The following is a 19,154-nucleotide window of genomic DNA, read 5'->3' on the forward strand; positions in this document are numbered from 1 at the left end:
ATTTCAAATCTGCTCCTCAGCCCTTCTATGACACTGTCCATTTCTGAAATCTTGTTGTTTATCTTTTGGATTTCTAATTGTCGTTTTTCTATAATTTCTAGTTGTGAATTTATTTCGGTATTTTGTTCCTGGATTATTTTCCTGACTTCTTCCAGTTTTTTGTCTGTAGTTTCCATGAATTTTCTGCCTTTTCCATGAATTTGTCTATTTTTCCCCATTTTTGTCTGCTTTTTGCTTCACCTCTTGGATAATTCTGAGTTTTAGAGATTTGAATTCCCTATCGGATAGTTCTAGTGCCTTTTCTTCCACTGGAAAGTCATCTGGTGTTTTATTTTGATGCCTACTGGAACCATCCTGTCTTGTTTTTGTAAATGTTTTGGAATTATCTGCTGTCTTCAGGGTATTCAGTGGTTATTTTTCTCATTTATTGATTGTAGATTTGTTTGTTTCATCCTTTTTTTTGTATTTGGCTATGTCTGAGCAGGCGGGCTGTGTGTTCTTTGTTGTTTGCTCATCTGGGGGCACGATATTTTTCGCCTCCTTCTCCAATTGGCAGGGTCAGTTGCTCAGATATGGTACAGCAGGGTAGGTCTAGCTGAAGAGGAGTTGCTGGGATGGGCTGTGTTTGGCACTTACTACAGCCACCGGGGTGGGTCAGTAGTCAGTGCAGGGCACATTCCGGTAGGCCGTGCCTTTGCTACTTGGTGGTGTGATGTTAAGCACACGGTGCAGGTAGGCAGGGTGGAGGGGGGATATTGTGATGTGTGGAGCTAAGATGGATATGGGAGAGAGGAGAGAGGAACAGGAGCCAAAAACATACACATACACAAAAAAGAGTGCTAGAGGAGCTTGCCTTTGGAGTGGAGAGATGAGAGACTATGAAATGGAGAAAAACAAAAAGGAGAAGAAGAAGGAAAAAAAAAAGAAAGAATGAATAAATAAAAATTAGAAAGAGAAAAGAACAGCAGTTCTCCTCCAGGGATCCCACTGGTGCAGCTACAAGGTCTGGGGAAGTTGTTCCCCGCTGTTGAAGTAGAACCTCGCTAGAAGGCATAGAGGTATTCAGCGCCAGGTGTTCAGGTGACAGGAAGTGAAGGAAGGTATAGAGCGATGAGAAACTGAGTAATGAAGAAAGAGAAGAAGGGATAAAGAAGGAAAGGAAAACAAAACAAATTACAAAAATAAAAATAAAAAAGAACAAGAAAAGCCCCCCAAAAAACAGAAAGAAAAAAAAATAACACAAAAAAGGAAATGCTCTCAGGGATCCCTCTGCACGTCTGCACAAGCTGAGGGGGTAGGTTCCAAGCTGTGTAGCACTGCCTGGCCAGAGCGGGTTCCCAACTCAAGAAAAGAAAAAGAAAACAAACAAACAATTTAAAACAAACAAACAAAAAGCCCTGGGATCCCAGCAGCGTGGCAGCACAGACCGGGAAGCAGTTCCACACTCAAACGAAGCTCCACAGTCCCTTAAGAAGAAGCAAATATGGCGCCCGGTGCCAGGTATTTGAGCGAAAGGAGGGGGAGGTGGTGAGAGATCAGGAAGAAATCAAAAGAAGCAGAAAAAAGCAACACCAGCAGTGAACAAATGGCACTCAGGGAGTCGGCCAGTGCGGGCGGATGGAATCCAAGCAGCCGGTGCTTCCCAGGCAAGAGACTGTGGCCGTGGAAAGCAGAGGAGGCTGAGTGGGGGTGAAGACAGGTGGGGGATGGGAAAGTGTATATCTCCAATTACCAGTTGTTCTGTCTCCTGCTGGAAGCTCTCCAAAGCTCCTTTCTCGTACCCCCTATTTGCTTGTCTCTGATAGGAGTCCAAGAGGGCAGATCCACGCTGCGTTAGCTGATAGGGGACCTCTGCATGAACGTCTCCTTGGTCTCCATTCTCTGTCAGTTTCTCACTCCATTTGGTGCTTGGCTGAGTTCTTTATCTCTTCATTTGATGTTTTTGGGTTGCAGGATTGCTTTTTTCTCTGTTTGGCTTAGTTTTTTGGATCTTTGCTGCGGAGGGATGGCGTGGTGCTTCTGCCTAGAGCGCCATGTTGCCAGAAGTCTCTTGAAGTTTTATATACAAGTTAAACCAAACCAAACCAGTTGCTGTCTGGTCATTTCAGACTCATGGTGCCCCCATGTGTGTCAGACTAAAACTGTGCTCCACAGAGTTTTCAGTGGCTGGTTTTTTGGAAGTAGATCACCAGGCTTTTCTTCTGAGGCACTTCTGGGTAGACTTGAACCTCTGCCCTTTCTGTTATCAGCCAAACATGTTAACCGTTTGTAACTCTGTAAACAAGTCGCCACCTGGTATTTAGTTGCACATTAGGAAGTTGTTTTAATAAACTAACTTTGTTGTTAGTTGTTGTTGAGTCAGCTCTAACTCATAGTGACCCTATGTATAACAGAACTAAATGTTACACAGTTTTATGCCATCATCATGATCATTGTTATGTTTCAGTCCACTGTTGTGGCTATTATGTCAATCCATCTCACTGAAGGTTTTCTTTATTTTAGCTGATCCTGTACTTTACCGAATTATAATTTACATACTATAAAATGCACTCATTTTAAATTTCAGTGAGTTTTTTTTACAAATGTATATACTTATGTAACCACCACCACAATCAGCATTGAAAACATTTTAATTACCCCCAAAAAGTTTCTAATGCCCAAAATTTGCTGGTTCCAGATGCCTAAAATTATTTTTCTATCACTAGAGATTAGTTTTGTTTCTCTAGAATTTCATATAAAGGTAATCATACAATATGTATTTTTTTATGTCTGGTTTTTTTCACTTAGCATAATGTTTTTGATATTCGTCCATGTTCTTGCAGTTCTTATAGATCAGTAGTTCATTTCTTTTTATCATTGAGTAGTATTCCATTTATAAATATTCCACAGTTTTGTTTATGCATTTAGCAGTTCATGGACATTTGTGTTATTTCCAATTTGGGGATATTACAGAAAGAGCTGCCGTAAATGTTCTGTAAAGATCTATGTAAGGACATGCGTTTTTGTCTCATGGGTAATTACTCCATAGTGGAATTGCTGGGTCCTGTAAGTGTGGAGCCCTGGTGGCACAGTGGTTAAGTGATCAACTTCTAATCGAAATGTCAGCAGTTTAAACCCACCAGCTCCTCTGGTGAAGAAAGATGTGGCAGTCTGCTTCTGTAAAAGATTATATAGCCTTGGAAACCTTCTGGTAACAGCTCTACTGTGTCATCTAGGATCGCTATCTATGAGTCAGAATCGACTTGACAGCAGTGGGTTACAATAAATGTATTTTTAACATTATCAGAAACTGCTAAATGGTTTTCCAAAGTAGCTATACCATTGTGCATTACCACCAGCAGTGTTGGAGCATTTCGTTTGCTCCACACCTATGCCACCACTGGGCATTGTATTTTCATTTTAGCCATTCAAGTAGAAATGTAACAGTTTCTCAAGGTGTTTTTAATTTGCGTTTTTTCATAATTAATACTGATAAGCATATTTTCATATGTCTGTTGGCCATTTTATGTATCTTGTTTTGTGAAGAATGTGTTCCAATCTTTTGCCCATGTTTATATTGGGCATTTTGTCTTCTTATTGAATTATAATAGTTTTTAAAATATGTACACTAGGTAAAAGTCCTGTGTCAGATATATATACACTCAAATATTTTCTCTGTGGCTTGTCTTTTAAAAAGAAAAATTAAAAAAAATTTCATAGCCAATTGATCCATTTTTTCTTTTATGGTAAGTACTTTTGTGTCCTATCTAGGAAAGCTTTACCTACTCCAAATTTTATCTACTCCAATAGGTCTGTGGTCCATTTCAAGTTAAAATTTATGTGTAATATAGGGTATGATCAAGGTTTTGTTTTGTTTTTTGTATATGGATACCCAGTTATTCCAGAACCATTTGTTGAAGAATTTTATTTCTCCACCTTTGTCAAAAATCAGTTATGTGGATCTATTTCTGGGCTCTATTCTGTTCCACTGATCTCTATATATTTCTAAACTTTTTTGCCAATTCTGCATTCCCTTAATTACTGTAGTAGGTTTTGAAATCAGATAGTAAGTCCTCCATGTTCTTCTTTTTCAGTCTAGCTAGAGGTTTATCAACTTTATTGATTTTTAAAAACAGCTTTTGGTGTCATTGATTTCTCTTTCTCTCTTTCTCTCATCCATTTTTCTTTTATTGATTCTTTCGCATTATTTAGTTTGTTTAAAAATTATATGAACTCATTTTACTACATTTTTAAAATGAAAGCTTAGATCATCTATGTCAGACTTTTCTTGTTTTCTAATGAAGAATTTAAAGCTGTAAAATTTCTTCAAAGTTCTGCTTTATCTGTTTCCCAAAACTTTTCGTATGTTGTATTTCTATAATCATTTGGTTCAAAATATCCTCTAATTTCTGTTTTCATTTATTTTTGATCTGTAGTTATTTAGAAACAGGTGCTTTTCCTTGATACCTTATTGTTTATTGAGTTCTAATTTAATTACATTGTGGTTAGAGAACATACTCTATATGATTTTAATCTTGTGAAATGTATTTGGAATTTTTTAATTTTATTTTTACCAGCTTATGATCTATTTTGGTGCACGTGTCAGTTGTACTAGAAAATAATGTATGTTCTGGAATATATGATGTAACTAGTTGGATTAAGGTGTTTGATGAGATTGTTTAGATTTTCTATTTCCTTAATGCTTTACCTCTCTGCTTGTACTGCCAATTACTAATAAAGGTATGATAAGATCTCCCAATTTGTTTCTTACCTTAGTTCTGCCAGTTTTGCTTTGAACAGTTGTATTTTTTAAAGACGAAAAGAATTCAGAGTTCATACACGCTCATATGTATCTGTATGTATAACTACTTACATATACTTTCAGTCTTTTATAATTTTCCACATATTTGTCATTACTGTGTTTTTCATTCCCTCCTGTAAACCCAAATCACCATGTTGTGTTATTTTCCTTCAGCTTTTAGCATGTCTTGCTGTCTTGTTTTTTGCAGTACAGCTCTGCTATTGATGAATTCTTTGGGTTTTTGTTTATCTGAAAATAATATATCACCTCCATTTTTGAATGATAGTTTCTGCACATATGTAATCTTTCGTTGACAAGTTTTTCTTTCAACACTATAATTATGACATTCTCATATCTCTGACCTTCATTGTTTCTAATGAGAAATCAGCTCTTAATTAGATATCATTTTACCCATGTATGTCATTTGTCATTTTTCCCTTGCTGCTTCTATGATTTACTCTTTGGGTTTCAATAATTTGATTAGGATGTGCCTAGATTTGGTTTTCCTCGTATTTATTATCCTAGTTGATGTTCTTGAGCTTCTTGAATCTGTAACTTAATGCTTTTCATCATATGTGGGAAATTTAGGGGCATTATTTTTTCAAATATTGTTTCCCCTCTTTTCTGTGTCTAAATGTCTAGGACTCCCGTTAAACATTTATTGGACTGCTTTAGATTGTTCTGTTTATTTTTCTTCCTTATTTTTCAGTTCAGATATCACACTTTTCAGCTCTAAGATTTCCATTTGGTTTGTTTTTATAACTTTAATTTCTTTGTTGATATTTCCTTTATGTTCAATTATTGATACTATATTTTCCTTTAATACTTGGAGTACATTTTCTTTTAATTTTTTAAAATAATATTTCATTGTGTTTTTGGTAAAAGTTTACATAGCAAATTAGATTCCCGTTTAACAATTTTTACACAAATTGTTCAGTGACATTGGTTACATTTTTCACAATGTGTCAACATTCTCATTACTTCCATTCTGGTTATTCCTTTTTCAGTAATCTAGCTTCCCTGTCCCTTTACTTCTTCATCTTTGCATTAGAGTAAATGTTGGCCATTTGGTCTTATATAGATGAGTTTTTAAAGGAGCACATACCCATGTGTGATATTCTTTATTTTATGAGCCAATCTGTTGTTTAGCTAAAAGCTGACCTCTGGGAGTTCTTTTAATTTTTTTAACACATTTATAATCACTGCTTTGAAGACTTCTCATGCTAAATCCAACTTCTGGGCCTATTTGAGATCAAATTCTGACCACATGGCTGTCTCCACTGCAATCACTTAATTTAGTAGACACTGAAATATTTGGCAGAATTTATACTCAGATATTAGGCTCTGTTTCTGTGGTTCTCAGCCCTGACTTCTGTCCTTGGACACTTTCTGAAGTCCAGGCTGCTCTCAGATTGTGAAATGCAAACTTCAAAGGAGCAGCAGCCTTGCAAATATAATATGATTCAGTTATGTCTTTTGACTTCAGTCTATTCTGTCTTTTTGCCCCGTTTCTTCTTCTCGCTCATGCATGATTTAGTGGTAAGCTAGGGACTTGGGCAGTTTATAATCATATTTTGAGTCTCAATCCTTCTGGGGCTCTCTTATTCCCAGGATTCCCCCCGTAAACTTACAGCTGTATTGACAACCCTGAGCTCTATATTCTGCCACCTTAGGCTGGAAAGGATATTATTTAATGCTTTCAGAGCTAAGGGAGATTAGGAACACGCAGGCAAAAAAAAGCCACAAACTTGAAATTCTTGAATGTCATAATCACTGTCTTTCAAAAGGAAACTCTGCTGTGGTTGCAGCCTGTTTTTTGTCACTTTCCAGGACCTTCAAATTTTATAAATGTTAATTACCAGGCTACTTACCCTAAGTGCTTAATTATTGTGACATGAAAGAAATGAAGTGCAAGTTTACATTACCAGCTGGCAGGTAATAATGGACATTTGAGAGATGCAGTACCTGAGAAAATACCATGTATCGTAATAAACAAATAAACAAAAAAGTCTGTAATTTCTTGACATTATAATCATACATAATGCTCTAAAGTTTGTGGATATCAGGTGTAGTAGATAAGGAATGAGCTGTGGAATCAGTCTCTGTAAAGTGCCTACTTGCCATTGACTATGTAGACAAGTCACTTAGTCTATCTAGCTGAGCAGTATGAAGTTATAATTATTGCCCCACCTCACATACTTGTTTTAAGGAGAAAGGTTATAAAAATCATGTGAGTATACTTGGTATATGATATGATTATAACTGTTTTTTTTGTTGTTTTTTTAACAGAAGAGGATAAATATAATATTTATTCACCTTTGCTCTTCAAGTATTTCCTGGCAGAGGGAATCATCAGCAGGCATACTTTGTTGGTCGCCTCTGCTAAAGAAGACCCTGCTGACATTTTACAGGTAGAGAATATACTAATTCAGTGTCTATGAAATTATACTTCACTTTATATGTAACAGTGAACCTTTCATGAAAAAGTTTATATATGTATAAACAACATGTATGTTTGTATATATATATACAAGTTATTTTTAAATGCATTAATCAAACCATGCTTTTTTTCTGTTAATGAAAAGTATCAAATTTATTTGAACACATAGTTTCGTTTTAAATTAGTATTGTTGTTAACTTAAAATTCATATTAATGGGGAAAGCATTAATAAGCTATTAAAGACTGACAGAAAATAAACTTATTGGGCCATACCTTTACAAAAGTTATGTTTAATAGCAAAAAAATTTCATTTTACACTACTTACTGAAGAAAGGGAAAAATATGATTTAATTATTACATGTTCTCATTTTGATATAATTTTTACCTATTTTTATTCCAGTTGCTAGTATGCCCAAGAAATTTTTCCAAACTCTAAGCCTTTCTTTCCTACTCATAAGGTATAACTGAACTGTTACCGTTAAGAGTTACTTGAGAGACATTTGAAATTTTAATATTCACCTTAAAACTATTTGATCAAAGTATAGGAGATCACTAACTACCACATGAGTTAAAACAAGTAATGGAATGAAAAACAAAAGTAATATCTGTAAAATCAGCAAATTATTTGGTAAGACTTTTAAATATGTCATATTTCTACTGAACTTAGAAGTAAACTGATTCCAAGGCACTACAATATTTGGCATTTTTACTGCTTTAAATCAGTCATATCTAAGAAAACAAAAGTATTCGTAAGTACAAATTGTTATATCCAGTAGGTGATATTCTACATAGTCAAGATAATAAGAAGAGGACTCTAAAAAATTAGATAAAGAGAAAGCTTGCACAATGTCTGATAGTAATACTATCAGTATCCCAAGTGTATAAATCACCATAAGCCAGAATCGACTCAGTGGCAACTCACTTTTTATATTCCTATTACCTATAAGGGAGCCCTGGTGGCGCAGCGGGTAAGTGCTCAGCTGCTAACCAAAAAGTCGGCCGTTTGAACCCACCAGCCACTCCAAGGGAAAAAGATGTGGCAGTCTGCTTCTGTAAAAGATTTACAGCCTTGGAAACCCCATGGGGTAGTTCTACTCTGTCTTGTAGAGTTGCTACGAGTCGGAATTTGAGTTAACTGGTGGTGGGTTTATTGCTTCTAAGAGTGGGATAGACACTTAAATGAACGTTGAATGTATATGACTAGTGTAAAGAAATAATAAAATAGTAAGATATTACTGAAAACTGAATATTACCTTTAAGACCATCATAAGGTACTTCACATTTGTTTATTAACTTCTACTGAGTGATCATCACCACACATCCTATACCTTGGCTAGTTTTCCAGATAGTAAAGGACAGTGGTCTTCACAACTTTTTGCTTTCATACTCCAAAAAAATTTTGTAAAATTATATAACTACTTGCACATTAAGTTCTCTAAAAATTTTAGCTGCAAAGGATGTTATTGTAAGTATTGCCTCTTTAAAAACTTTTGCATCACTCTTGTAAGTGTACCTAACTGAATCTAAATAACATAGCAATTAAATGTCAATATCCTTTTTAGAAGTACATACATAAGCAAGCTCTTCTTTAACAGCTGAAAAGTTTGCATCAATCCTTTTTATTCTTGATTTCATATTTTCTATTCCAGTCCCCAACAGAGTTTTGTCCTAATGTAATATATTTTATGTTTAAAATATTTGTAATAGGTTTCTGTAACAAAAATTCGTATTTAATTAAAATTAATTTAAACTTCCTGTCTCAAAAGACTCTCAGTGTTAAATACATTTCTTCGGAATTCAGTCATCATTAGTATTATTGTAGCATACATGTATCAATAGATTTTAAAAAATTGGAACTACATCGCTTCATTAAGATGTATCCATTAACGAATATTATATATTGCTAGAATGAGACAGGATTCAGTCTCAACTCTATCATATTTTTTATTGTTACACATGTGAACTGTGTAGAATTAGGTAAAGGGGAATAGAAGGAATTTTGCTGTAGGAATGTCCCTCAAATTTTTTTTTTTTTTTACTTTTTTTGAGTTATACACAAAAATACCACACAGTATCTCTCATCAAAAAATATTTTTAAGGATTTATCTGGTCTGTTAGTTCTAACTAAAATTTTATTGACAACAACAAATTTGAAGCCAATGAATGACCAAAACCAAGGCATTAACATATTTATAGATACAATGCAGGAATAAAATGGTATAATTGTTTAGTTCTAATTTTATGATGTATGATTGGGGATTTCTGGAACCTATAACCAAGGCAAATATTTCTGGTACAAAAAAAGGGAAAAGACAATCTCATAGACCATAATTATCTTAAAACTGTGTATAACTAAAAGACGGGTAAAGGATAAAAAGCCCTATCAGCTGCCTAAGATATATAACCACCCAGCAATTTATCCATCATCCTTTGAAAACATATTCATGCCTATTGTAGTCAGAGCTCCTTCAGGAAGTCAGTATTAAAATGTAACACTGAAAAATTACACCCCTTAGAAGATCCTATGGAACAATATACATGATGTTGTTAAAGCATTTAAAAACACATATGGTAAGTATTTTTCAGTTAAGTTTTTTATCTAAAGCAGTTTTCTTGATCATCTCAAATATGGCGGTAAGTATTCTCCTTGAAACTTTCTATAGAATGTTTTCTAAAATAGGAAGAATTACATTTTTATGTTAAAATATTTATCAGTAGATCGACTTTTTTATGAAATAAAAATTATATATATACAAACATTTCTTTAGAACTTGAAGATGCTAAGATTTTTCTATTATATCTTTCTAATAATTTTTAATAATAAGATGGTATGTGTTAATAGTTACAGAATTAGAGAAAATAAGATGATTTTCAAAAGCAAATTTAAATGCTATTTCATAACATATAAAAGTCAGTTTTTAAACTTAATTTGAATATTTATTAGTGATGACATACCAGGTAATTAGATAATAGTAATATTCATGCAGGAAGAAGTATCAAATATCTAGAGCCAAGGATGAATTCTTGACTTGTTTCATTATTTTTTTTTTTTAGTAATCTGTTATACAATATGCACTGTCCACCATCAGTCACAGTTAAAACAAGGCTAGAAAACTCTAAAGGAGCTTAAAAGTATTTTTAATATGTGCTGAGAATAAGTACATAATTACCAGTAGGTGTGTTATAACTATTAGTAAAGTCTTATAGCATATGTTTTTTTAAAATCAAATATAAAAGTAAATAAATAGTTCAAGTTTAAAATCAATTAAAGTAAAATTTCATATGTAATTCAGAGAAAATCCTGCATAATTAAAAATGAATAGTCAGTTTATAACAAGCTATAAGTCACAGAATAAGTGACAGTTCATCACAGAGAAGCCATATCATATTTAATGAAATAATATGTCAACAGGATATTTATTAATGAAGTGATATAATAAACCATTTCTGAAAGTTTAGACTAACATCTTAGAATTCTTTTTCATGGGCCCTAAGATCCATAAATAAAAATTAAAATGATATCTTAATAATTTGAAAGCTTTAATTTTATATCCCAAAATACCAGACTTTTACCCAAGTATTGAGCTCATTTAAGAGCTAATTCATAATACCTTATATCTTTTACTTTTTTTTTTTTGATTCTTTGGTTTTAATAGAGTTCAGAGATATTAATTAGTTTAGAATTAAATGAAGCCATATTATTTGCTAAACAATGTAAAATTTGAATTACTATTTAAAAGGTATCTTCCTTCTGTCAATATGGCGTCAAGATTAAAAAGTCTTTGTTTGTCATCCATCTGTTATTCGCTGACCATAGAACAAAAATTAGAAGTTTGAATCCAGGGAGTGTTCGGTTGTCTACTATTACTACGTTTTAGTCCAGCCTGGTCTTTCTGAGTAAACAGAACAGAAAAATATCTGAGATTCAACCTTTATTTTCCAAGTTTTCCAAAAATTGGGACAGTTCTCAGAATGGAGTTAAAAGCAACACCTCTTGACTGACCAAATATGCTATTGAACATTTTTAGTTGACTTATCTCCAAAGGTACAATCTTATGATGATTTAGAACAAAAGCAAAATGTCTTGTTTAATTTAAAAATTATTTTCTGGCCTTTTTATAGTTCAACTTCTCAAGGTTTATGCATGTGCAATACTTTATAAATGGCAGTCTTTCAACACAGTTTTACATTTTCTAGATGATATAGTTATGTTTATTGTATTTCCTATTAAAACTGTTTTTGTTACGCTGTATCTTTTGTTCAAACTGTAAGTACAGATATTAGAAAGGCCATTTGAAGGTAGAGCTATAATCAGAATATGTTCCCTTCTTTTCTTTGTCGGCCTTTTATTTGCTCAGAAAATTATCAAGCTATCTATACACTTTTCAGCATTTACAGCTCTGAAGTGCTAGTTGAGCCGGAAATTTGCTGTTTGACCCCAGGGTTTCACTTTTTTTTTCCTCCTTTACTACTTGTGAGAGCTTATTTAAAATTCTAAGTTCTCCCATGGCAGCCACTGTTTGAGCTTCTTTGGCAAACTTAAAAAGACTACAAAAAAAAAAAAAAAACATGCAAAGGCTCAGTACTGCTTCCAGTGACCTACATTTGTAGCCAGCTTTTAAAGATGACATGTGCCTTATTTTCCAGTAAGGGAATGAAAGATAAGATAAAAATAAAAACGTAGAGGGGAATAAACTCACTCTCCAGCTCTGTCACTAGCTAGTGAAAACAATTTCTGCTGTAACATCAAAATAAACACACATTTGGCATTGATATTTGTGCATCAATTAACAAAAGAACAGAATTTTGCATGTAAAATATTGCCTAAGTCCTATAGGAAAAATACCCTATCCTGTAATAGGATATTTATTCCTAAGAAGGTGAAATTGATTTGGGATTTGGAAATAACACTGAGTTTAGATTTTCATTTCTGCGTTGCTACTTAGCTAGTTGCAGGACCTTGCACAAGTCACTTTACCTCTCTTACTAAGAAAGCGATAACACCCTGGCTACCTTATGCCAAAGTTCCAAATTAAAAATGACATCTGGGATTTTGCTTTACAAATCTTAAAGCACCATGTTGATGTAGGGTGGTACTATTCCAAGCCTCAAGTTTACTTTCAAAAATTTTATTTTGAACCCATAAAAGAAAATGAATGCTTGTGAATATTTAAATAGTTGTTGTTATGCTTTAAAAAATATTAAACTCTTGTAACTATTATGTAACACTTTATCATTCTTTGAAAAGAAGCCATGCAAAGTCAGGATTGGGAGTATTCAAAATAGATTTCATTTTTCTTCTAAATATTTTCAGTCCTTTTAAGAGGGATAAATGACTTCAAATTACGAAAACCAGAGACATTAAGACTAGAAGAAAATATATTTTCATCTGCTTTCCAAATTAATATATTATCCCATTAATGAAATAGTAAAGAATGCCTTAAAAGGGGAAAGGCAGCACACCATCGTGGGTCACATATAGACAGGCTGTGAAGATTTATTATGTACAAAAGGATAACTTTACTGTGTGGAAACTGCAAAAAAGACAGGGCTGTCTCTTCAGCTAGTGTTGGGGCGATTCTTTCAGTGTCCAGTGATTCTCTCTTGAAATTTAGGTTTTGTTCATCAGAAACTGGCAGGCAGTTGCAGAAAGTGATTGGTTAACTACATCCATCCTTTCAAATTATGGTATATTAATAAAATCAGATGCCTTTGAAATATGCTTATCACTTTATAAAATGTTCTTCCTACAATTTGACTGTGTGTATTTATGTGTCTAAGTCTGTGCTAAATTTCAAAAACAAGATAGATAGTATTAAACTGAAGACTTAAATTGAAAGTAGAGATTAGATTAATTGATCTGTATCTCTAAAATGAAGATAGAAATTATCCCTGACTCCATTCCTACTTGAGATTTCTTTGACATTAAATATCCTTGAAACACTTTAGAGTACTTCTTCAACAATTTAAAAATTCTGTGACCTGGATATAAGAAATAATAATAAAGATCATTGTCATCATCTTCACTTTTTAAATATATTTAGAAACATTATGGTTATATCAGGTTTTTAGAAGTTATTTTAGTTTATATCCATTAGGGACACTTAATACTTAAAGAAATTTTATAGGGCATTATTTTGCCAACAGAAGAAACCTTATATAACTCAAATAATCATTGCGTACTCTGTTTGCTTAATGAGGATTTTCACGTCATGTTTTCTTAAAAGCAGATTAATAAGCACCCTGTACAGAGTAAGAGTTAACTAAAGAGAATTTTTGCACCAGGTCTCACTAGCCAAACCTGTGAATATGAGTAATTAAGTGGAAAGTGTAATCCACATTTTAGAACATTACACAAAATTTATTTTAATCAAGATATTTCTTATTACAAGAGCCACAGTTTCTGTTATACATGGTTCTCTCTATTACTAGGATGTTGTTACTGTTAGCTGCCATTGAATTGGCTCCCACTTATGGCTGCCTCATATATAACACAATGAAACGTTACCTGGTCCTGTGCCATCTGCACAATCGTTGGTATGCTCCAGTCCATTACTCTGGCCACTGTGTATTTTGAGTGCCTTCCAAACTAAGGAGCTCAGCTTTCAGCGCTATAGTGAACCTATTCTACTGTGATCCATAGGGTTTTCATTGACTAATTTTTGAAAGTAGATCACCAGGCCTTTCTTCCTAGTCTGCCTTAGTCTGGAAACTCCAATGAAACCTGCCCACCATGGGTGACTCTGCTGCTATTTGAAATACTGCTGTCATAGCTTCCAGCGTCATAGCAACATGCAAGCCACCACAGTACTGACAGACAGTGGTGGACTAGGGATATATATACACACACACATACATAAAATACATACCCACAGAGAAGTTCAAATATTTTTAACAATGGTAGTCACCAAATTAGTAGCTCTCTTCAAATTTACTGTAGAATAATTTGCAAGGTAGCACCTATATCATCCCTCTAAATGAGTTTTATTGGTATACAGTATGCCCAGAGTCAGATTAAACATTGACAGCGTTTAATATGTAAATTTACCTTTGTAAAGGAAAGCTTCAATTTTTATGGCTAGAAATATTAATAGTTACCAACAGTTCATCCTTGTCTTCTTTAAGTAAAAGCATGGGATTTATTATTTTAAGAAAGCTTTCGTCTTAAGACATTTGTTTGAAATAAAGAGAACTTTTGAAGTAATATATAATACAGATTTTGCATTTTGACATGTAAAATACATAAAATCAGTATCTTGGTTTGGTATGTTTGAGAAAATAATATTAATATCTGTTACATGAAGATTTATTCTTAACACTTTGATAGTTTGGATGTTTTAGTATATGCAAGAAAATATTTATGGAAGCTAATAATATCAGAATTCCAAGAAGCTCAAGTGCGTTTCCCTTTAAAATCGTTTTAAGTCAGTCCAATCCACAGGAGTGCTATTTAAGGCGTTAACTAGATTGGGGTAATACCCAGGGATTAATTATACATCTAAATTGCTTTAGATCCTTCTGGTATTAGAACTCCTAAAAATGTGATGGTTGAGAATGTAATACTTTTAAATTATTAGATTATGATTGTGTTTAAATGAAAATAGTGTATTTATTTATTTTAGAGTAATCCTTTACCCCCATTTCTTAATACTTCTTAATGCAGACTTCCATTTCATGTTTTTGTGTATTATCCTCATCTCTTTTCTTTATCTTAGCTAAGAAAAATGAGAGATTATCCAGTCTTCTCAGCATATTTCTCATTTACATGTTAAAGAGAAATGTAATAGGGATCAATGAGAAAGTATTAAGAACTCTGTTCTCGTCCTAGTGGTTTTATTTTTCATGTTCATGTAATTTGCATAGTTGCCAAATAAAAAGCATTTTTGTCAGTAGCTTAATTTAACTTGGGAGTTTTATTACGGTAATATTTGTAAAACAGTGTGAAAATGCTTTTTACCCTTTTCTTATAATATCAGTAATTTTGCCATCTTTGTATTCAAGGAAAAAAACCCTAAGTTGCACTAAGATATTTACTGGATCCGTGTACTGGTTGTAGTTTGAAATAAGTTAATTCTCTAATTACTAGTCTTAAAACCATGAGTTTTGAAAACTTTTTAAAAGTCACAATAACTACACCCCCTGACCATCTGCCTTTGTGTAATTCTGTGACATTTTTCTGAATGTTTTTAACAACTAGTTACCCCTCCCCCATACTTTTAAATATTTAAAATGAAGATAATGTAGGGAATATGTCTTTAATACATGGGTACTTAGGATAGATGTTGAAAGTACTTTTGTATTCAAATTATGATCATCAATCAATATCTCTGGATTTATTTCTCTTTACAACTTTCAAAAAATAAATGTTCCCAAGAAACCAAAAAAATCAACAAAGTAATATACTTACTGACACAATATAATATACTTACTGATACATGGATAATGCTTAAGTAGTATTAATTATACAGTTACCAAAACCTGCAAGGATCAAAAGATTTTATTTAAGAAGGGTTTTTCATGCTGCATGGATTATGTTGCTACATAATAGCTCAGTAGTACTTCTGCTGAATTGTAAAATAGCTTAGAGAGGAATATGATGCCCATAGTTGGTGTAATGCATTGGTAATTAAGAGGGTGTGAGGTTAAGCTTCATTAACTGCTGAGGGATTGTATCTTGGATTTTATTATGCCCTAGAGAACATAAGAAGTGAGAAGGTCAAACTGCTGGAATCAGATTTTGCGTGTACATCTGCCAAAACAAAGACCACAGAATAATATAGCAATAAGCACAGAAAGGCATGAATTGAAAAAGGAAGAAATACACTTACAACATCTGATGGATAAGGATAAATGTTTCTCATTAAAAAAATTTAAATATACTTAAATACTGGAATATATTTTGATATTGAAAGTTGTAGTAATTGGGTTTCATATAGGATTTTTTTTAAGTATATTAATTGTTGTTAATTTTGTCCAAGGGTAGTGAAAATTTCTTTATTCATGTTAACTTTCTAAACTGTTTAATTTGTTTAAAAGAAAGAGTGTAATTTTATTATTTTCATATTATCTTTTGTATAGGACTTGTCAACTCTTCTTTTTATTTTATTTTTTATTCCTATCCCTTGCTACCAAATACATGGACACTGTAAGCACCACACTGCAGGAAAGAACCAAAAATCTGATAATGTTTCTTTTAACAAAGGAGGATATAACAACCATATAGTATGTTCTGTGGATGCAATAGGTTAGAAATTAGGATTTTTACAAGTCTGAGGGAGAACCATGATCTTGTAATTGATAACTGCAGTCGTGGCTTATTAAAGAACTTTATTCTTAGCATTCTCATAAAATAGAGATTTTATCAAAACAGTAATTAAATTTTCGGGGGTTGATTGGAAGCAGACATTAACAAATGGTGTAGATTAGAGCAGTGATCATCCCTGGTAAGGACAATGAGTCACAGTGAGCAGAGTAGGTAATGTTGGCAAACTTCAAAAATTTCAGGGCTTCCAGATATGGCAATATATTTACATACAAACTCCTACATTTTAAACATCTGAGTATTTGAAAACACAAGCACCAGAGTATTCATTCTTTTTTTTCCCCAGAATATTTCTTGATATATCTTTAAATCATTCTTTTTCACTTGAATTCTGAATAGTAGTATTGAAACCATTTTCATATATTTTCATATATTGAAATTTTTAAGAGAGAATTCTATAGGATGGTTTGACACTGTTCCCTTAGGATTCAGTTTCTAACGTAGGTTGATTCTCTGCTTTACAAGACTTAAAAGCCACACTACTGAAGATTCTTAATTTGGGGGCACCAAATTTTATTTTCTGTTATTTTTGTTCAAATTTTTAACAAAAGAATGATAAAAATACTGAAGAATAAGCAGGTGTTCACATAGGTCTTATCTTGCAAATTACTAGCATGATAACATTCAACCACACCATAATGGGATAAAAATTTGTCATATATTAATACAACACTTAGGAACAGAGAAACTAAGGAAATTTTGGCTAATTTACTAAAGAAATACCATATTTTAATATGAGATGCCATCAACTATAAAATGCATCGTTTTATGTACCACTAAGAGAAAAAAAAATCCAGATGAGCTACGACAAAACGTTTTCTTACCAGTTAGAATTTTTATTTAATTCTTATTGGAAGAATTCTCTTAGACTTATTTTTAAAACCATGTCACCCTTTTATATATATTTTCAAAAGAAGATAAGCAAAATAACTTGTGTAAGGTACTCATAAAACTTCTTTGCATTCAGATTATTACTGTTTGGAATCACTTAAAGGACTCATAGTCATTTACATCCACATTTTTCTCAATTCATGTTTTTCACATGATACTGTTCTCTGTGCTATTGAGAGCACTGGTGATGCAGCATTTCTTAAAGGGTGCGCCACTACTGTACCCAGATTTTGTTCTAAGATGTTGACATCCATTCTGAAAGTATTATTGCAGATGTTTTCCTGAATTTCTCAAAAAGTATCAGTGAAACTTTGGTAGAAAGCCAGGATTCATATTCTCCCTTAATGTATCCATATGAATTCTTGGTTGAAACGTTGAAAACATTGAAGAATTAAATTTGTACATATGCAGGCAGTGATAACTGTGTCTGCTGCCTGACTGATGATTATATTATCAGTTGTAAACCCCAACACATCTGTCAGTTTGTCGTACTATGGGGGCTTGCATGATCCAACCAAATGCGGAAATTATCAAACACTATCATTAATACCACACACAAGTAAAATTTTGCTGAAGAATCATTCAAAAGCGGCTGCAGCAGTACATCGACAGGGAACTGCCAGAAATTCAAGCCAGATTCAGAAGAGGACGTGGGACGAGGGATATCATTGCTGATGTCAGATGGATCCTGGCTGAAAGCAGAGAATACCAGAAAGATTGTTATCTGTGTTTTATTGACTATGCAAAGGCATTTCACTGTGTGGATCATAACAAATTATGGATAACATTGCAAAGAATAGGAATTCCGGAACGTTTAATTGTGCTCATGAGGAGCCTATACATAGATCAAGAGGCAGTCGTTCAGACAGAACAAGGAGATACTGCATGGTTTAAAGTCAGGAAAAGTGTGAGTCAGGATTGTATCTTTTCACCATACTTGTTCAGTCTGTATGCTGAGCAAATAATCCGAGAAGCTGGACTATATGAAGAAGAACGCAGCATCAGGATTGAAGGAAGACTCATTAACAACCTGCGTTATGCAGGTGACACAACCTTGCTTGCTGAAAGTGAAGAGGAAGCACTTACTGATGAAGATCAAAGATCACAGCCTTCAGTATGGATTACACCTCAACATAAAGAAAACAAATATCCTCACAACTGGACCAATAAGCAGCATCCCTATAAAACGGAGAAAAGATTGAAGTTGTCAATGATGTCATTTTACTTGGATCCACAGTGAACATCCATGGAAGCAGCAGTCAAGAAATCAAAAGACACATTGCATGAGGCAAATCTGCTGCAGAAAGCCTTAAAGTATTGAAAAGCAAAGATGTCCTTTAAGAACTAAGGTGTGCCTGACCCAAGTCATGATGTTTTCAGTCGCCTCGAGACCGAAGAAGAATTGATGCATTTGAATTATGGTGTTCCCAAAGAATATTGAATAAACCATGGACTGCCAGAAGAACAAACAAGTATGTCTTGGAAGAAGTACAGCCAGAATGCTCCTTAGAAGCAAGGATGGCAAGACTGCATCTCACATACTTTGGACATGTTATCAGGAAGGATCAGTCCCTGGAGAAGAACATTATGCTTAGTAAAGTACAAGGTCAGCAAAAAAGAGGATAGATTGAACGGTGGCTGCAACAATGGACTCAAGCATAACCGTGATCATGAGGATGGTGCAGGACCGGGCAGTGTTTCATTCTGTTGTACATAGGGTT

At 33.5% G+C, this 19,154-nt stretch overlaps 1 protein-coding gene across 4 annotated transcripts in view; it reads left to right on the top strand.

Annotated features, from left to right (window-relative positions):
• Positions 1 to 19,154, top strand: part of ELP4 (elongator acetyltransferase complex subunit 4) — a 276,959-nt gene that overhangs the window by 35,071 nt on the left and 222,734 nt on the right. For all 4 annotated transcript variants that reach the window (XM_004369749.1, XM_023737996.1, XM_023737989.1 and 1 more), the window contains exon 3: positions 7,070 to 7,191. In XM_004369749.1, coding sequence (XP_004369806.1) covers positions 7,070 to 7,191 — 122 coding nt within the window. The remainder of the gene's footprint in view (positions 1 to 7,069; positions 7,192 to 19,154) is intronic.

This window comes from Trichechus manatus, unplaced genomic scaffold (genome assembly GCF_000243295.1).
Source record: "Trichechus manatus latirostris isolate Lorelei unplaced genomic scaffold, TriManLat1.0 scaffold00006, whole genome shotgun sequence".
NCBI classification, from domain to species: domain Eukaryota; kingdom Metazoa; phylum Chordata; class Mammalia; order Sirenia; family Trichechidae; genus Trichechus; species Trichechus manatus.